The following is a 21,115-nucleotide window of genomic DNA, read 5'->3' on the forward strand; positions in this document are numbered from 1 at the left end:
AATTTTAGACATCCCTTCGAAACAGGCGTAATACTCAAATTTAAAAACCAAAAAACCGTTCTCTGCGGTCAAAAAAAAATTAGTAAAACTGAAATTGAAAGAAATCAAAGGATTGTAAAAAAAACACCGAAACCAGCACAGAAAAATACTTCACATTGCTGAAAACAAGGTCATTTGTAATATATCAAATTAGATTCCAAACCAAATGCCATACATCATTAGTCAGGGATCCTATATATTTCCTCGGGAAAAAAGAGAGAACTGGAATGAAGGGATTCGTGTAGAATTTCCATCGACAAACATTAAATGGACGTCTAATCGTCACTATTTCGATGATGCATTTAAAGCAACAAGAAAACATCGCGATAAAATACAGAAATGTGCGTGTGGTTGGCCCCGGGGATCGATCGCTGGTCTCTGCCGGGGCCTGATTCTCAGGGAGGGCGCGTGATTCGAACGTGTGGTTACGCCCACGGCGGCGGCGGCGAGAGAGCGCGCGAGCGACCGACCCCCGCTCTGCCACCACCACCACCATCACCACCACCACCGCCGCCGACGCCGCCGCCATCTCACGGAGGTGGGAGGGAGATCGACGGCGAACGGACAAACGGACGTACACGTCTCTGCTGGCTGCCTCCTCGATGCACCCCATCCATGGACAGCATCGCCCGGGTGTTCACAGTCGGTAACGGCTGCAAGGCGGTCCGTTACGATGAGGAAACCACTGTCGAGGTGGGTGGGTCCTGTGCGGTTCTTTTTTTTTTCTCTTCGTCCGTTCTCGACGCAATGGTCGTTTAGCGGGATAGGTCATTATTTGTGAAGTATATTACCGATGCAGTTTATTTCCCATTATAAACCATTTTCGCTCCGAAATGCCTGGTAATATCTCCTATTGTCTGCTACTTCCTGTCAATTCATACTATAAATCCCAAGCTATGGAAAATTACTAGGATTATTCGAGATTATCCCTAATTGCGAGGAATTGACCTCTGTATGTCCTAATCGCCTCACACATCACTGAAAAATTCCCCACATCATTTCTATGGTTTTGGAAAATTCTTCACACTCATGAAATTTTGCTGATTACGCGAAACATTCCTCTCTACTTAGTCCTATTGAGAAAGTTTTAGTTTTGTGTTTTTTCTGTTTTTACGGAACTACAAAGAGACCGTAAGACTTTTAGTTCAAAGGAAAATCAGTCAACTGTATTAGAAGTTACTGATTAGCGTTTCAGAACCAGTCTTTTCATCTACTTTTATGCTTGATTCTCTTCATGTCGATAGCGAATGATATTCGAATATTCGATATTTTTTTTCGAACACTCGACTGGTCACGTCCTTCAACTTCTCATGCACTCTTCGAGTATTCGAACGATGATGTTCGTCAGCGTTTAGATTTATTCGGACATTCGAACGAATAATGGCATGCGCTCTAGGATATTAATTCAGTACTTTCATTCCATAGAATACCTCTCTCTCTTCATTTGCATACATTGAATCCTCTATCCAATTTCTTCTCCCCTTTTTTTCAACCTCTTTCTGTTATCCGCAAACAATCTGCTCTCATGTGAAGTATGCCCAGCTCTCAAGCACGAAATTCGATTCTTCTCCTATTGAATATGAATTTCCTTTATGGGTATGATATCACTTTTTTTGATTATATTATACGAATTTTCTTTTATTCGTTTCCATTTTAGTTTTATGTTAGTTGTTCGATGCTGCTATGATTTGTTATCGCTAATGTGTGTTGTTTTTTTTCTTTTGCGTTACGTCGACACGTATCAATCAAGTAATTTCGCCACATGCTGCGATATTGTCGCCTCTGGATATAATATATTACGATAGGATGAGATACTTAGAGGATTGCAAATCCATTAAGAAATGCTCGCATAATGCTAGGAAACTATCGGAAGAATCGTTAAGAACAAATTAATCTCTTTCCATTCGCTTTTCTTTTTCTTTTTCTTTTTTCTTTTCTCATACGAAGAATCTCATTTCTTCTTATCTCACCGCTTATCTTTCCTAGCAAGGTCATGTGTTTTATGTGTTTGAATGGAAGTTCTCCGGACTATCCATCTGTTCTCGGAGGAAATCCACAAACATCTACGCTTTTCGGCCGAATCGGAAGCGATTTAATAAGATTTCCCTGTTCTGCGCGCAAGGTTGAATTCGTCCGCAAAAAACGTGTTAACTGAACAAATTACGGATTTGAATTAGTTTTGTCGTTTCGCCAACGCAACCAACCATTTCTCCTCCTTCCCGAACCATCCATATATATTCTTTTGTGTTATGTCTGGATTTGTGTCCCGTGCCTATACGTGAGAAACACGAAAAACATAAGTCGATAAGCTCTATGCTCTTGCTTGCTGTTTCCTTTCGCAATTTACAGGAAAAGCTCTATAGAATTTTTTTCCTCTTCTCTCGGCCGATGTACTCATGCGAGATTAGGTAGGATTCGAAGGGACGTGTGCGTGATGTTCCAGGTTGTAGAAGAGAGACAAATAAGAGAATTTATTTTATTGGTGGTTGTTGTGTGGAAAAAATCCAGTGAATGAGAGAAAAAACAAATACAAATACAGTCGTCAACGCTTACGTTGCACCTGATGACCGCGACGCATCCGCTGCAATTCAATCCGTCTGATCTACGTTTCTTTTCTAAATGCACCAAATCGAACAAAGTCGACTCATCCAATGTACTAAGCCAATTTAGGATGAAATTTAATTTGAAAAAAAAAAGAAAAAAGAAACATAGTTCTTTAATTAGAAATACTCCTTATCCAGAGAGTATTTACAAATAAGAGAAATAAAAAAATTAAAGAATTAGGAGTAGAGTTACTCTTATGTATCGAAGGAACGTTAGTGATGAAAGGTGCAATATTGTGGCTGTTGAGCGCCCATCAATTCTCAATAGGCCTAGCGTAATCCATCTGTTAGGTGTTTTTATTATTAATGTACAAAAATATATAATTTTCACGTGGAACTACTGCGAAGATTCCTATTTACACTTCTTCAAATGTTATTGTTTTTATTTCATTTGATTTTTTTTTCTATTTCCTTGAATTTCTTTCTCGGATTACATACAGCTTTAGTTAAAGGATTATGCTCATAACTAGATCTCTTATAACTAATAACTAGATCGTCTTAAATTGATCCAGTTTGGAAGGTGAATGTTAAAATTCTACTCTTATTTAAATACTTTTGATCCATTTTTATTTTTATTATCCTTTTTTGCGGTGATTTTTGTGACGAAAATCGCTGTGGGAGATTTTTACTGGTGGAGAATGCGGATTTGAGGAAATTGCTACGTCAGCTAATATATAGAACCGGTCACAGTAGCGCAATGCATAATGTCTGGTTGCTCAAAAGCGTTGTAATGCATGGATAATCTCCTTCCATCCACTCTCTGTAAAAATTTTTCCACATCACTCGTTGTTTGGCTTTTTATCCGGGGGAAAACGTTAACAGGTTTTGGTCGTAAAACATTACTTAGACTCGTTCAGCCTCTTTTAATTTCTCGTTTATGCATTCTACATTCGCCATAACTCCTCGGAATTCTGGATGTTGTGTTGGAATCTCGTTCATCATTGCTTATTGCATTAGCAAAGACCGCTCTTTGCCTTTGCAAAACAGCGTGGGAACGAGAATTAGCAATGCCCTCGATTCCGAACGTCAGCTCTTTTTTTTTCTAATGGATAAGAGCGGATCCATTGCCCTTCGTCCGTGGTTTTATCCTCCTCGACGCTGTTTAGAATTGAAGGGGACCATATCCGACTTCAATGGCAACGACGTTTCCTGGCTATTCGGCTGAAAACTGCACTTGTGCCGAGATGACAGCTGTCATACCACCTTGCATTCCATAGCGCCGCTTGGGAATACTTCAGAAATCACAATGAGATACATATATATTTTTTAGAGTGTGGCACTTCATATTCCCTTTTAGTTTCATGACTTAAAGGGCGAAAAGAAGCTCGCATGAACTGTCGATGACTGTGCTTATCGTCGCCGACGATCAATAAAGAAAGACACGACTCCACGCTTTAAAGTACCAGGTCAGGACTGAAGTGTTGGATTCAACGGTGAATTCGTTTCCGTTAAGCGATCAATCACAAATCCGTGATAGCGGTCGTTTGGCGTCGTTACACACTCAAACGACTCACTCAAAGCATTTGCCGCGCAAATTTTTACGTTCAATACAAATATTTTTCACTAAACGATCAAAAGACATGTCAAAAAAATAGCTTAAAATGATCGTTGAGGTTTGAGTAGAAGAGGAACTGAAAGGGATCCCGTCATGAGTGTTCGGTTTCTCTTTCAGCTTCAGCTTTTTGTTTTAGATCAACATGATGAGTAAAAGAAACTATTATTTGTTTCTTTTCCACTTGAAAAATGAATTTTTTCGTTCTCACTATGTTCGAAGTAGGAGAGATACGAATCGATCCCACTACACCACACACACAGATTCATAGGGTTTAGTCATGGATGGTAAATTATTTCACGGCGCCCTACCTACCCTTCTTATTGTATAGAGAACACTTGCGAATTTTGACAAAGCTTCAAAAATTCAGGAAGAACCAAGAGAAAAATAAGCCATTATTCAAGGATTTGTTTTCACAGGGTAGCATCACAACAACAAAGAAAAGTTGAGAGATTTTCTGCAGCCTTCCTTCACTTCGGTACCATCCAAGACAAAATCTCGAATCCTGGAACCAAGATGTATCTAGGAGATCACCTGGAATTGATAGACAGCCCTCTCCCTTTGAAATATGGACTTCGAATGAAACAAGAAATATTTGAAAATTTTAAAAGATTTTCTGATAAAAGAGAAAAACAAATTTTTTGAGAGCACAGAGTATTATTACTAAGTACAGAGATCCATTTTCATTAATTTTAATAATTTTCATAATTATATACGTCACTTGTCTTAATATCACGTAGTTGGGGTACCACGCTGAAAACTTTCTTTCTCATTCGTGGAATTTCCGTTTTTCCTCGATCCTGAAGCTCGTAGAATTAGGAATGGGAACTTCGCTGGGGGTCGCTTCGTCAACTTCCTGATCTAATTTTTCAATAAAACAATTTCAAATGTGATTGTTTTTTGAATTTGCAAAAATTACAGGACCCAGCTTAGAATAGGCGCACTTTCATCCGTGGCGCTTTTAGTAGCTTTATTTAAAAATTATGGATACAAGATTAACTAAAATTAGCTGGGGAGCATGTAAAGCCAATCCTTTTAAGCTTCCCGATGTTGAAATTTTTTGACCTCATTGAGGGTGTTTTGGTGAATTTTCAGTTGAGCACGTATGTACAAAATGAAGAAAAATGTATTTGTTATGAATTAGATCTTTTAAGTCCTGTTAATTCCGTTTCGTTGCTGGATGGATGGATGCGGTTTGGCTAGAAGTACCACTCTTCAATCTCTGGATCGGACCTGCGCCCGGGGATGATTTTGATTTTTCTTTCTTCAAAGAATTTGTGAACAGAATTTGTCGGGCATTAATACTACTTGCGCTCAATTAAGTTAATAATCATGAATGCTGCGGATTCCCTCGTAGCTAAATACCCGATTGTTTCATTTTCCCACGGTAATCGGTTATGTGGTAGATTCATTTTGAGTCACATAACGGTATTTTCGTGCGTGATCTTTGAGAGGAACTCTTGACTCAGTTCCTGGATAATCAGAGAACTTTAATGGAATAAAAGTAGTCGAAAACATCCCACTTCCAATTCTGGTATAAATAACCTGAAAAACTTCCACTTCTGGTGTAAATAACCTGTCATTTTTTGATCTACTTCACTTTTTCTTCCTTTCCGCTCTTTACTTACTACCTCGCTTCCTACAAATCTTCACCTTCCATTCCCTAATTTTTTAAAAATAGTCTTTTGTTAGTTGGGAGTCCAGCAACCCTCTATTCCACCTACTCTCCCTCTGTCTTCCTGAATCCAAGAATACAACATTACCTTACGTCATCCCCGGCTGCCCACCACAGTCGATCTTTTAGCAGTTCTCTCGGAGCTAACGACTTGGTAATTTGTTGCTGGCTGTGGCTACGGCTGGTCTTTTCGTTCAATGTTCTCCCTCCTCAAATTGTTTTGCTCCTGGGAATCTCGTTTCGGGGGAAAAAATGGTTTCTTTTATAACTTGGCTTATCCATGATTGGACAAAATTTTAGTTGAAACTGTGGATATGACTTAGTGCAGTAAAAGTGCAGAAAGTGTACCTCAGGGTGGCTTCATCGTCAATAATTTATGAGTGCGTCATCGTCGAAGATTTTTCATTACAACGGGACCATTGGAAGGTCTGTGTGTCTAGTTGTTGGATACGGGCGGGCACGTCATTATAATTTTGACATTATTATCCTTAAATTCAAAATTTCCTCAATATAACTATTTATTTTTAATGTTTTCCAATTATTTTTAATTTTATACAATACAATTATAGAATTTTTAAGTTTCTAATTTCTAATTTACATTTTTTTTGCAGGTTTGGAAGACTTAAAATTTTATTTCTTCGCTCATTTTTTCAAATTTACGAGACTATCCTAAAATTTGTGATGGTACGAGATGTTATTTGTCTGCTGGTCCTTTCCTTTTTCCATTTTTCACCCCCACTCCTCCCCCCCCCCTTTTTTTTTGGCCCACGATCCGACGTCGCAACGATATGAAATTCCTGCGTTCATTTGTGGCGGAAACAAATTGGATTATATAAATCTGCGGAAGCGTTGGCGTATCGGGCGCGTTCATCCGTTTCCGTGGGTGAACTCTCATGGGAGTTTAGTGCTCCGCATATATCTTACGTCTATGCAAAACATTTTGGAAATGTCATCCAGACAATATGGCTGACAACTGCGACGGATTTTTTTTTCTTCCATCGGATGCACTGCACGCATGAAGGACATTTCATAAAGTTCAGCGTTTTGATTAATAACAGCTCTCAATCTAGGGTGCTTATTATCCAGCAATCCCCGTAACCGTATGTAGTTCACGGAAGAATCCATCTCATTCCACATATATCCGTGGTCGTGGACACCACCGAATCTAGATGAAGGATTTATGATGTGAAAGTCCGGTGAGAAACTGAAACCTATGGGAAAATTTGTAAACAAATTTTTCCCTCTTCCAATATTATGGAAATTGATGAACGGTGGGATTTTTAAGTGCGGAATCTGATTTCAGATGGACAGATGTCTACGCACACATAACTTTACAATACTGCTTGTAATTTAATTTCCCAATGAAAGCCCCTAAAATATTCGATTGTGGTCCTTGCCGGTACCGTATAACAGTGATCTACGGGGTGTTTCATTCCAGAAAGATCCATTAGTGATTTTTTAGGTATGAATTTGATTGGTGCTTAGAAGTACATGCTTTTTTCATCCTTCCACTTAAGGTGCAATCTAAGCATTAGTCCTTCAAGCGCCAAATAATTTCATATCTGAGAAAATCACAGAAATCTTGGATTTTTTTTTTTGAAGGTGAAACCCCTTGTGGATCACTGTCAAACGGCACATGAAAAAAGGGCATAATCGAATGCTTTAATAGTTTTTTTGTAAAATTACAAGCGGTAATTCTACAAAAAAAATAGTTGAATTACATCATAATACATAATAATAATTGAACTACCTAATAGTTGAATTTACAGAACAAAAAATACAATTGTAAAGAATTTTTTAATTGGTATATATTTATTTTAATCAAGCTGTAACGGTCTGAAACTCCCTCAAAGGAAGAGTTTAACGGAAAAATGGTGGATTCCGTTTTGTTCATTCCACGGAACCGGTTTAAACTCGAGCTAAAGTGGCTATAGTGGAAGGATTCAAATTCTAAAAACTTTATCATTTTTGAAAAAGTGCTTGAGATCGGTGGACAGCTGTCGCTATCACAATTCGGTGGATAGGAAAAAGCAAAACTGGAATTCAACACCAATAACATTTTTCGAATAGCTCCTAGCTTCGTTTCGTTGATATTCACTGTGAAATGGACTTCGATTTGTGACACGAGGCATGAATGGGTTTCTCAACTCGAGGCGTCGACAAAATCCTGAATATTCGATGATCAGGATCGACACAAATTTGTCGATGTCGTGTAGATGGTAGATAAAACCCGTTAATTATAACCGTCCACAAAAAAGCAAAGAAAAAACTTTGCACAGGTTCAAAAGTCATCAAACAAAACGAGTTCTGATGTATCATTTTATCTAACGAAGCAATTTTTTACGCCATTAGGATCATGTGGTGGAAGCATGTAGGAAGGTGGTGCAACACAATTTTATAGTAAATCAATCAATCTCATTTAATTCTATATTCTATTGATTCTTTTATTTATTTATTTTGTAGCAGATCAATTTATAAACAGCTGTTTGTTGTTGTTTCATCCTATGTTGCCATTCCTTTGTTTCATTCTGTTACAACAGTTGTGTAAAGAATTATGTACTTTGACAGGTGAGCTGATGCTTTGAGTCCTGCATATCTATCCTCGATTCCCTGGATTCGTGCGAAGTTTTTCGTTTTATTTTCTTAGGGCCCCTAGCAAACTATTTCCCGATTTCCATTTAATACTGGGGAGAACTCACCGTGAAAATTTCTCTGGACGTTGTTTTTAAATGATTTTTTTAAAAGGTGTTCAGGCTATCCTAAGTCTCACAAACAGGGAGTCTTTTTATTTCCGGATTTTTTTTTCTCGCTCGGATGTGGACAAGGTTCTGATTCTGACTTATTGAAGGAAAGCAAAAATCTAGCAAAAAAATAGTAAAATCGTGCTACGTACGTGTTACGATACGGCTTTCTCTTTTTTTTTCTTTTTTTTTTTAGACTTTTCATTTCTCGAAGAACGATAGAAACAATGAAGGATGTTTTTTTTTTTTTTGGCGCAACGTTGAATGTTTAGATATAATAGCTGTTGTTTTGTTTACAATGATTCAGCGGTACATTTTAGAAGCCTTTTTTTCAGAGAAGCTCGAAGATTATATTTACATCTGCGTGACTGATTCACCGTAATACACTTTGTGTTTATGTGTATGCGTTGTGCAAAATTTCAACAAATACACCATTCGCTCACTTTTTTTAACACTTTTCCTGAGGGATTAAAGAGAAATTCCATTTCCTTTCTCAGTGACTTTTTTTAGCGCCTCTTTTACTTCTTTTTTCTCCTTTTCTAGGATTCTTTTTTCTTCCGGATAGAAAGTTCTAGCTAAAAGAAATATATTATTTCTTACATCTGTCAGCTGACTGAGATCTATCAATTGTTGTTATGATTATTATTATTTTTTTAAAATTTTACATGTAACTCTTTGATCATTGTTTATCAATCGATCGGCAATGAATACTTCACATTATTTTTGTTCGTTCATCATTTATTACTGGTCTGTAGAATTAAGTTCCTATCTTAGCTGAATATCGCTGTAGTCTGTCTCATCGTCAGCGAAAATAGTGTCCTCTTTCTTTGTTCCCTCAAGTACCTCACTCGACACGCATTACTTCTATGTGTTGTCGTCACAGTCCTTTTTTCGTGGAGAATTTGCAATTGTAAACATCCGAGCATTTCCAGTTCTCATGCAATAGTCTTATTCTTTTGATCCACATAAATATTACGAGAAATATTTAAAAATCCCCCTTTCCTTTCCCTCAGTGAGGTATATTAAAGGAAATAATTTTTACATGTACTATTTACGATTCATTTATAAAAAGTGCTTCTTACAGCGAGTTTTACAAGTTGTACTCAATGGAATCGGTATTACAACCGTAGCTCATGCTCATTTTGCTCTTCGGCTATTAGCGGGATCATCACCACGTACCGCTGGTGGGTTTTACATGTCGTATGTCGTCCTAGTACGGATTCGTTAGTACCTCTATAATATTCTTTTCAGGCGATCACGTATGGCTTCATCCATGCCTCCTTATCTCGAATCTTCGACATATTTATGCGAGATTTTTGCCGTCCACTTCATGTGGTGAGGAACTCAGGTGAATTTCTGCTAAGCTTTCGGGGAGTTTCTTTAGAGGCAGGGTTTCCAGAGATTTTTCTGCGTTCTTTGTGAGTTGTTGCGATTTTAAACGTAGTTTTCTCTTAAAGAATGACGCTGAAAATGCGAAAATTCAAGTTCCTGCAAATCCAAGGATCAGAGGACTCATTTTCTCTGACGATGCAACTCTTTACACCTATAGGATTGACGAAATGAGAGAGCGCAAAGATTATTGGTGTGTGAGATAGCTTCAGTTTACACTTTGATGGAACTTTATGCATTCCATCCATTCCATTCCATCAGTCCTATTGATGCAAATAGTTGCATCGTCAGATAAAATGAACCCTCCGATTGCTAATTTTGTAAGAGCATGGATTTTCCTTCGAGACTTGGATTTGTAGGGAATATTTAGAGTTTTTGTTGCGATATTTGCTCACTATTTCCTGGACCTGAGCATGATACTGGGAAAAACTCAACACTAGAAATTCTTCGGAATGGTGCCCGACTTTATGAATAATGCAAACGCTTCAACGAAGTTTTGAAGACAAACTTTTTTTTCACTTGCAATCGTCACTTTGAAATGGCAGCCAGCCCCATTATCTTCCGCGCTGTCAACGTCGTCCTGTTTTTTTTTCCGGCACTTCTCAACGACCACTTAGAGGCATTGATTGTTATGAAGGATATGGGATTGTGAAGAGGTGTGGACGTGACGCGAAACTGCAGGAATAAAGCATAAAGTGCACATAACTAGTCTGGATGGTGGATTTGGTTGAAGAAGGCACTCAAGAAGACGTAGAGGAATCCATGCGTACGTCACAGGTCTTAGTGGTGATAGTTTTTGTAGTTTTAAAGGCAGCATATCACAAATCTGAGGTTGTGAGGGAATCCACAGCAAAAGATAGGGATGGAAATGTAGATTACGGAATCAGGGGTGGCCTAGAAATCGTCCTAGAATCTAATCGTCCTAGAAAACGGCGTAGGAAGCGCTTTAGTTCCTAGGAGGAACGTTAGGACGCTCCCCTAAGTATACATTCTCGTCCCCTCAACAACCTTTTCATAGGTTTCACTTAAATAAGTAGTCGAGAACTCACTGGCTTCCGACCGCTGCGCAGCTGGATGCGGTGCGTGTACGAGGGTGGAGCGTTGTAGGTGAAATCGTCGTGAAGAACGGAGTTTTTCACGCCATTTTTTTTACTACGATTAGGGAGAGATGAACGGAACCACCCCCGATCCCGCAGTCTACGACCCCGTATAGAGTTTTTTCATCGGAAATCCATACCACGTCAGATTCGTGGGGTGATTTCTTTAAAGCCCCAAACCTCAGCTTTTAAGAAAAATGCCATATAGAATTGTCGAAGTACCTCCTTTTATGAGGATCATTCTTCTTCTCCATTGATTCCGGGTTCAGTCAATGCGTGAAATTGTATTGAATGAATTTTTGAAGAACTTTCCCTCTGTTCTTTACAGTTATTTTATGGGGCATACCAAAATCGTTTTTTTTTTTTGCTCAACTCAACACATTTTCAATAGTTTCAAACGTTTTCATTGACACATTGACAAGCAGGCCGTTTTTTTTGCATATCCGCCGTTGCATATCCTTTGAAGATCACCTCGTATAAACTTTTATGATGCTATCCCTAACATCATCGGATGTTGTCCATCGCGAAGATAAGGGTGATTCCGTCCATTTCTTCCTAATTCCCGTAAAAAACGGCCCGGAAGATACGGCTTCTGGCGTTCCGGCGCGCCATTTTCTACAACGAGTTCGATTGGAGCGCGCCAGTCGTGTGCACGCACCGCAACCTTCGGACCGTTTTTTTTTTACGGCAGTTAGGAAGAAATGGACGGAGTCTCCCCTCTCCATAATCTACTATCCCGTATACGAATACTCCACCTGAAGCCGTGCCACCTCAGATTCGTGGTGTGATGCTTTTAATTGGATCGTGTGAAGAATTCAAGCGACCAATTTTCATCCAAGAATGAATAATGGATGATTTGTGCTTAGCTGATGCCCGTTCAGCTATTTCATAGTACGTACGTACACGGACAGCTGATGGTGCGTAGCTGGCCGAGCACGTCACACCTCATCAAAATCCCGTAACACCATCCTAGTGTTTGTCGTGAGGTGTGATCCGTAGTTCAGCAATTGATCATCATTTTGTGGCCGAAGAAATTTTTTTTTTTCGAGGAACACGTGCCTCACGGATGGAGACCGCCTAGCATCGGGGTTTTGCACTGATAAATAGGGAGAGCAGCATCGTGAAATCTATGCAGCAAATTTTTTTTACTGATTTTTCAGCCATGAGTGAATAAAAATTGAAAGTAAGGAGGAAAAAGCACAGAGCAGTGTGTATTAGCTCACAAACTAAGCATTTTCTTCATCTCTTGATTTTTCTAGAAAATCGCTATCGTCTATTCGTGTATTACCATTCCTGGGATGGGTTTATTAATATTTAAGAATGCGATGACTTACTTGACTTAATCGGCAGGCTGATGTCATCGCCTGGCGCGATTACCCGCATCTTCGCCGAGGTGTGCCGTCCTTGAACACAGCTCTGCCCAACCTTCTCGATCTTCTGCGAAAGCTTGCACAGAATCAAGAATGCGATACTTTCAATAATTTACTAGTTACTGTTACAGTTGAACAACAGTATTTTACGATGCTAGAGAAATTAATAGTTATCGCTTGAAACATCAAAAAACTGGTAGTATGTTTGATGTTAAAGTTTCAGTTCAGGTTTTTCTCTAATTTTATTTATAAAGGTAGGACAAATACTGCATGGAAGACATTTTTTTAAGTTGATTAATTCGAGAATTGATTAGATCAGACACGTTATGTTTTAATCTTTTATAGTTGGTACCGAAGTCGTTTATAGTTTATTCAAGGTGCTGAACGCGAAGCGCATTCGACTGAGGCAGTGTAGTAGGAAGAGGGAGTGTCAGTGAGAGAGAGAGGGACTGTGCGTAGCGACAGACGTATCGCTACCACGGAGTTCAACTCTTTTTGTACTGGAGCACTCAGTATTCCGAGGAACTTTCTTATAGAAATAAGAGTGTTGTTGTTGTTGGAGGAACAGCCACAAACTCCGCGAAAAGCTTGAAAATCGACCAACTTTACTAATTTTAAAATACTCTGAAGTAGAATTTAAATTCTTGAGAATCACGCCACGTCTGTTTGAGACTCAAGTTTTTGTTTGTTTTAGCCAATAACACATTGGTGTTTGTGTACGTACATTTTATACGTCTCAAATATTAGTTGGATCTTTTAAAAAAAAGAAGTTACGTAGCTAAAAATTGGGAATTAAGTTTTGCACTTAACTACCTTCACTTCCTATGTAATAGATCCATATGCATTTTTTTAAATGAAGAAGTCCACCAGTGGAATTTATTATTTCGTAAAAAAAAATTGGTTTCATATTGCAGCTTGGAGCTCCGATTACGTTTCATTCCTCAATCAGCCTACGAACTTCTGCTGACCGAAACCAACGCGTTCTTCTACCTCAACGAACAGGTTCGTTTGTTTTTCCTTTGATTGAATTCTGAAGGATATAAAAATCCAATTTGTGTTTTATTTATTTGTTTGTTCGTTCGTTTAAAAATCCATTACATTATTCGTTTGACTAACCGTGTATTTTTGAGGTTTTCGAAGACTTTCTTGGACATGTCGCATGGAAAGTGAACCAGGAAGCCGCTCTCGAACTCGCTGCTCTCAAAGTATGCCGCGATTTTCTGGAAAAGCAAGCGTTCGTGAACCACAACCATCTTTCTACTGTCGTTTACATTACTCAACGAATAGCGGCGATTTTCAGGAAATCCTGTCTGGATCATAGGGTTGATATAGACTCGATCGACATAGAAGCTGCAATGCAAGCGTTCATTCCTAAGACAGTTCTCTGTAGTGGAAATACGAAAGTGAAGAGGACTTTTTATCGTTTTCTCCACATTTTTTCTTGATTTCCATCCACAAAGATATATCCACATTTTGCAGCCATCAGCTCTAAAACGACAATTTGTACAGTTGCTGAAAAAATTCGCCCCTCTTCCTGCTACTGAATCGGTGCTTCGTTCACTTTCCATCCTCATCGATATTGTCAAATTTGATGTTGAGGTTTTTAAAGCTAGCATGGGGGTACGTATATTTAGTATATTTTTTGCTGTAACATCGCATTTCCCTAAATTTTGCTCATTTTTGGAGGTTGGTTGGTCATCGCCAGTGGATTTATTAGTAGGTCCGGAGGTTGGACTTTCATACAGGATTAATGAACGTTGTGAGGTCAGCAGTTTACATTATTCATTTTTATTGTTTTTTTAATTACTTCTATCTTATTGGTGTTTTAACTGAGATATTTAATTCAACTCGATCCTCCTCATTGAGTTCTTCCTTTTCCAGATCTCCCGGTTAGCCGAATTGCGGTCTGTTCTCGAGATTATTATCAGAAAAATGGAGCAAAGCTCTGAAAAAGCTATAGTGCAGTTGAAAATTTCCGGCAACGCTCAACCTATGGTATTTTTTTTTTGACATTGGGTTTCTAAATGATTTCTGGACGTGGGCTGGGATTATTTTTTAAATTTTATCTTTAATTTTAGTTGATCACAGTGGCAACTTATGACATTGCCGAATCCTTGGCACATTTAATCGATGGCTATCAAATGATGTATAATCAAGGAAGTTCAGTGTATAGGATGAAAGGTTCATAATATCATAATATCTTGGATAGTGGTCACAGTGAATCCAGAAATTCTTTCCATTTCAAATTTACACACGAATTCTTCACTCATTTAGGTTTGGAACGTTGTGAGAGTGCGGATATCCGTGCCACTACTATTACACACCGGACACATAATTCAACCCCCGGAGGTATGCTCGATTTTTTTTCCTTTTGTTTTTTTTTCGACTCATTTTCTTCCTAATATTTTGCTTAATACGTTTATTTCATTAAGTGGGTCACGATCTTCGAATACGAAGGGAACATGTAACGTTAAAGGAGCTGATTGGTGGCGGACAATTCGGGAATGTATATAGAGGAACTTTAGCGGATCCGGTATGTGCCTAAGCAGTGTGGTTTTTTTTTAAATCGTTTCCTTGTGCTCGGAAAGTTCTTTGAAAAAGGATATAAATCCATGCCAGAGGGCTTCGTGGATACAAAATTCACTAACTTAGTCAGGTTTCGAATTGGTCGGATAGGATTCCTTCCACCACTGGAAATCAAATTTAAAAAAATTGATAAATTTAATTGAGTACAATGTCATCACTATTCAGTGAAAAAAGGCTGATGGATATCTCACCCTTTCACGTAAAATCGAAGCCAGTTTTTTGCTTGGATTGAACAATGGGCTGCTCGGAATACCTCGGTCACCGCTATCTATTAGCTCAGCTGCTGTCAAGTCCACATACTCGCTCTATAAAGGAAGCACACCACGAAATTCGAAATTACTGATGTTGGGATCTTTCCACAAAAAATAAGATAAGGTCAGGGATGTAAATTGTGCAGATTACGATTATGAGCGTCGTTACGATTAATTCCTCCTAAGCATCCTGAAAAAGAAAAAAAAAACGACTTCCGAGTTTGAATTTTCCTTGTTTCTCCAACAGCTACGGATTCGTTTTGCCTGAATAGGGGTTTTTGTTGCAAGAGAAACCTCAATGACTTCCTTTCGCTTGCACTTGCAGAAGCGACACGCGTCCAGGAATGAAACGTCCTGAGGTGCCTCGTAGGAAAGTTTGTGCGCGAAGGCCGTTTCCCACGTCATTTTTTAGGACGATTAAAATTAGGTGTGAACAAGTTCATAGTCGTAATCTACATCGGTATCTTTTCGTGAAAATATCCCAACGTCGACAAATTCCGCTGCCCATGACACCTACGATCTCGAATTGAAGACGACCATTCAGTTATTCGAAGAATTTAAGAATAAAATAACGAAGTTATTCGAAAAAAATTTTTACTCTCTAGTTACTATTTTTATTCTAGCAAAGTAACAATGTGAACATCGGATAGAAGGAGTCGAATTTGCTGGAAAGGTGGTTTTACTTACATGTGAAGGAAACGTAGTATGAAAATCGGATGGCTTATTCACTAAATCGAACATTCTCCAGTATTTCCAGGGATCTCCTCCTGTAACAGTTGCGGTGAAAGTGTGCAAAATGGAAAATGAACCAACAGACACTCAATTAATTTTACAAGAATCACGTAAGTATACTGAATTTACAAATAAGAAAGTAGAAATACATCAGAAGCGCGAAACTCTTCGTTTCAGATCTGATGAAGAATTTACAACATGAGAATATAATTTCATTAGTTGGAGTTTGTATGGATACACCAATGTGGCTCGTGATGGAATTGGCACCTCTTGGCGAGGTAGTGTAGTCTTGATGTCCACCGAGATCCCTAGATTTTTCTTCCTGAACACCATCTCTTTTCCAAAGTGGATTTCGTAGAATTCTCCACATAAAACTAGTTCTATTTTCCGAACGGAAATTCTACGATTAATATCAACACGACTTGATAATAATATTAGAGGAATTAAGTAAAGATGCGGAAAATTTGGGAGAATTGAACTATTTTGAAGACTGCTACAAGAGTTTTTTTTTTTACACAATTCACTATGGTTTATCGATGCTATTTCGCTTGAGCATTCGATTTTTTCTCGAAAAATTCAAAAGACACTGAAAGTTCGAACGGCTTGTATGATATTAATTAGTAAATTACTGGAAGTTTTAACACGGAAAATATTTCATTTCCTAAGTTCGCTCAGAAAATAAAAAAAAAAGACGCTAATTTTGTCGGATATCAATGTTAAATTCTATCCTCTTGGCTTCATTGATGCTGATGATTTTGGTCTTAAAATGGCTAAATTAAAATTTTTCCAAGGCAAAAAAGACTTGATATAGCCGTCCTTGTTGAATTATAGTCGCAAAAATTGGTGGAATGTAAAAAAAAACAACCACCAAAGCTAGACTAACCAATAACAAAAAACGAAACTAGTAGAATAACTAGAAACTAAGTAGAATTTATCCCTTATCCTTCTTTCCCGCTATTATTCCATAGCATATTTATATCTATAGTAGTTTTTCATATATTCATGTCATATATGTTATATTTATTTTATATATTTCTATTTTCTGTGATATTTTTATATCTATAGTGCTTTGTATCACTGTTGGGGTAAAAATTAATTACTAATGTGTTTCTCACTAAGTTCATCTTTTTTCCCTATAATTTAATTGTTTCTTCCGAGTTTTTCTACAAAAAAAAAATTAATTAAAATTTGGATAATTTTACAGCTTCGACAATACTTACAATCGAATCGAGCATCTCTGTCACTTACATCGCTTATTTTGTATTCACTTCAAGTTGCTCGTGCTATTTGCTACCTCCATGGGAAATCATTAGTTCATAGAGATATTGCGGCTAGAAACGTACTAGTTTCCACACCAAAATGTGTGAAATTGACCGATTTTGGACTTAGTCGAGCTCTTGACTATGATGCTGTTTATACAGGTGAGAATTTTCACACAGGATTTTCTTTCTGGATAGTTTGTCCTTCTATTTTTCTATCTTATACTCTAATTTTTCCTAAAGCCTCTCGTGGTAAACTGCCGATCAAATGGCTTGCACCGGAATCGATCAACTATCGGGAATTTAGTATGGCTTCTGATATCTGGATGTATGGTGCGTTGATTTTTTTTCTCTTAAGGGATTTATATCCAGATTGTCTTGGTGGAAATAATTCCTGGCTCGTTTCGTGGATTCATTGCAGGCGTATGTGTATGGGAAATTCTTTCGTGGGGTGCGAAACCATGGCAAGGTGTTGCGAATGCGGATGTGATTAGTAGAGTGGAGACAGGAGCTCGTCTGCCGTGTCCGGATACATGTCCTATTCCTCTCTATAATTACATAGAGTTAATGGTTTGGGCAATGAAACCGGCAAAACGACCAACAGCAAAAGAAATTGTTTCGGTTTGTGTTTAGGCTCTTTTAACTTTTTTTGTTACTGTTTTTTTTTGTTTTAGCTGTTTTTTTTCTTCCTTTTTCGCTCATAATCAGTTCGAGTAGAAAAACAATGAAAGTATTAGTAAACTGAACACTGTTACGGTAATAGAATTCCCTTATTGTAGCACTACGATAATAGAATTGTAGAATTGTAATCTTGCGATAAGAGAATTTCCTTACAATCTTCCCTTAATCCACTTATTTGTAAGGTAATAATACGCTTACCTGGCGCTATCTTTAACTTTGGAATTCCCTGGATTTTCTGAAAAACAAGAAATATGTCCGTACTATATTTTCTAATAGTGTGCCTCCGAGGTTTTTTTTTATTTCCGTACCTTCTACCTCACCAATGTGAAATATAATATCTCAGATAATGGAAACAATCTATGACCAATTGAAAAAGCATGTCCCACCTGAAGAAATACATCTGGTCCGTCCTACTCAGGTATCATATTCAGCGAAAACATTCATGTTAAATATGACTTACATGGGGATAGCTTCTTCCAGAATGTTCCCGTGCTTCTGACAAATATTTCCACACTACCTAACCTTACTCTCTGGAGAACATTGGAAGAGCAAAAACGACAAGGTGAAGAGGATGATAAATGGTTGGATGAACAAGAAGACCTTGTATGTTTCACCACATATTGCATTATTATTGTACTGTTCATTTCTTTTATTTTTTACTTTATTTTTTCTAGACTACTTACGATCCTGCAGAAGATCATGAACGTGGACATAATGGTTTCGCTTCAACTAGCCGAACTGCTTCGAATGGTTCGATTAATGGGAGACCGACTAATGGGGTAAGAACTTGTTTTTTGTTATGTTATGGCTCTGCGTAAGCGAGATTCCACAACGAAATTGAACATATAGTTGGGCACGAATGTGTTCAACCAGGTGGACGCGACGCATCCGCCACAACACGCGCTCCCTTTTTGCCTCGCTCTTCGCCAATCAAAAGCGCACTGTGGTCCTCCGGTTAAACTCATCGATTTTATGTGTGAAGATTCTCGAAAAAAAATAACATACTTGTTGTAGCTATTTTTATTTCTTTATTTATTTTATTTACTTATTATTATGGTTATTTACGACTCCAGGCAGTTTTGTTTACGACAGGACGACACTATTCGAAACTGTTATTATTTTTGAAATTAAAAATTATTGAAGAAAATAAAAAAAAAAACAGAATAAAGAATAAAAATGAAAATATGACGCTATTTGAAGTTAAAGAAAATAAAAAACAAAGGGAATCAAAATAAAGAAAATAAAGAAATAAATCTAAAAAAAATAAATAAGTATTAAATTAAATAAAGAAAAAAGAATCTTTTTTTTCTCTTACTATATTCTAGGATTAGTGATAGTAACTAATTTATTTGTTAACACAGAACCTTAATTACATTATGTCATGATCATTATCATTAGATGTCATTAGAAACATATTGTTTATTTCCAGAGAGTATCTCCCAGCCTAACATCAGTTCATCGAACAGTAATTGCCGTAACGGATGCCGTGGACCGTCTTAATAATGCCTTCAATATTCACATGAAACATGACGACTTCGTTTCCTGTGTAAGAGTAAGTGGTTTCGGTTTTTTTTTGGAATAAAAAAAAATATTATCAAGAAAATTCCTTGTTCGCTTAGGACATCACCTCAAAGCTACGTGAAATGTTCGCTGAATCGACGGATGTATTGGGACAAATGCCAGAGGAGAAGAGAAAAGAGGTGAAATTTGTTTTCCTAATTGATTTTTTTTTCCGAGTAAAGCTGCAGAATTCATGGATTTCTGCACACAAGTTTTTTTCCTCCTAATCCTTCAATCTTTTAGGTGGAAATGACAGAAGCTTTGATTGGAAATGACATGCGACAAATGGGAAAAGTTGTCCAGCAAGTTGTCGATAACAGCGGTAATCCGGTGGGTTTCGCTGCTTCCCATCAATAACACAACTTTCCTTTGATGTTAACCGCTTTGAATGCAGCGACCTTAATCCTTGGATCTTATCTTTGCGACCTTATGTACATATGTAATAATCATAAGTAATCCACGAAAGATAAGCTAAGTCCCATCGTTCTGCCCGTTTGAAAATATTTGAAGGGACTGTGGATTTCTGGGAAAAAAAACATAAAGAAATCTACTATCTTTGATTGGAAAAAAATGTGTTAAGTTAAAACTAATTTATTATTATTAATTATTATTAATTAATTTAAAATGTTCATTTCCTGATGCCCTCCTCATTAGAATGTCTTCTGAGGACTTATTTTATACTATTTCATTCATTGTTTCTATTATTTTATTTCTATTCTTTTCGCTTAGAGTCCCTTTGGAACGTTTTCATTCATTTTTTCATTTATTTTCTTTCATTTTACCAACTTTTTTCAGTCCTACCATATCTATCGTCGCGAAGTTGTTCGGATAGCCAAAGAATTGGCTGTGAACTGTACAAACTTCCTCTCATTGTTTGAAAATCGTAATCGGACGACGATGCCCGATTTTCGAGCCGTTCTTTCAGACTGCTAACCTTCTCACATGTTGATGCTCATTGGATTTTGTGATACGATATGATATGATATGATAGAGTTCTCCGCTTCCTTTAATTCTGCCTGTACATCATTTTTTTTGGGATATTTTTATTTTAGGCTAGATGAAGTACAATATTTATTCTGATCATTAACCATTAGTTCTGCTTCTGCCCACTTAAAAAAGCTTAGAGCGATAATATCCTAATGATACCGTATTATTTTTATTGCTACTTAGCGATACTGTAATGATCTTTCATTTACTGTGTTATGTAGCAAAACTTAATGGATTTACCGGATATCGCACAATACAGGTGGTTTTTGATTATTGAATCAAATAAACATTTTAATACAATTTTTGACTTTACAGATTTTTTATATGGATCGATGTTTTATCAAGAAAACGTTATTAACAGTGATTCGTATAAAATTTTGATTTATGTGACGATGGCGGATTCTGATTAGGTGGCGGTGTTTCGTGAACTTTCCTAACTTATTGATTTGCAAAGCTACAGAAGAAGTGGATTTGAAATTCTGGTAAAGAAATTCTCATATGTGCAATGATAAAGTACAAAGGGATAAAGTCGCTGGCGTATCAATCCACTTAGGATCCGTTTTACTGCAATTCGTAATCGTTGAGGTTTATGA

General features: G+C 37.5%; 1 protein-coding gene across 1 annotated transcript; it reads left to right on the plus strand.

Moving 5' to 3' along the window:
* Positions 1-378: 378 nt before the first annotated feature.
* RB195_007875 (uncharacterized protein) lies at positions 379-20,468 on the plus strand (the record flags this gene model as incomplete). Its single annotated transcript, XM_064181744.1, has 24 exons — positions 379-732; positions 9,695-9,794; positions 9,862-9,958; positions 13,381-13,468; positions 13,597-13,700; positions 13,767-13,869; positions 13,946-14,086; positions 14,153-14,230; positions 14,348-14,461; positions 14,545-14,647; positions 14,741-14,815; positions 14,899-14,999; positions 16,061-16,145; positions 16,213-16,313; positions 17,240-17,456; positions 17,538-17,627; positions 17,716-17,915; positions 18,319-18,393; positions 18,456-18,578; positions 18,650-18,754; positions 19,405-19,527; positions 19,595-19,675; positions 19,779-19,865; positions 20,331-20,468. 24 exons carry the CDS (start codon positions 379-381, stop codon positions 20,466-20,468), a joined length of 2,883 nt encoding a protein of 960 aa, XP_064038510.1.
* Between the last annotated feature and the right edge of the window lie 647 nt (positions 20,469-21,115).

Source organism: Necator americanus, chromosome I, assembly GCF_031761385.1.
Source record: "Necator americanus strain Aroian chromosome I, whole genome shotgun sequence".
In the NCBI taxonomy this organism is placed as follows: domain Eukaryota; kingdom Metazoa; phylum Nematoda; class Chromadorea; order Rhabditida; family Ancylostomatidae; genus Necator; species Necator americanus.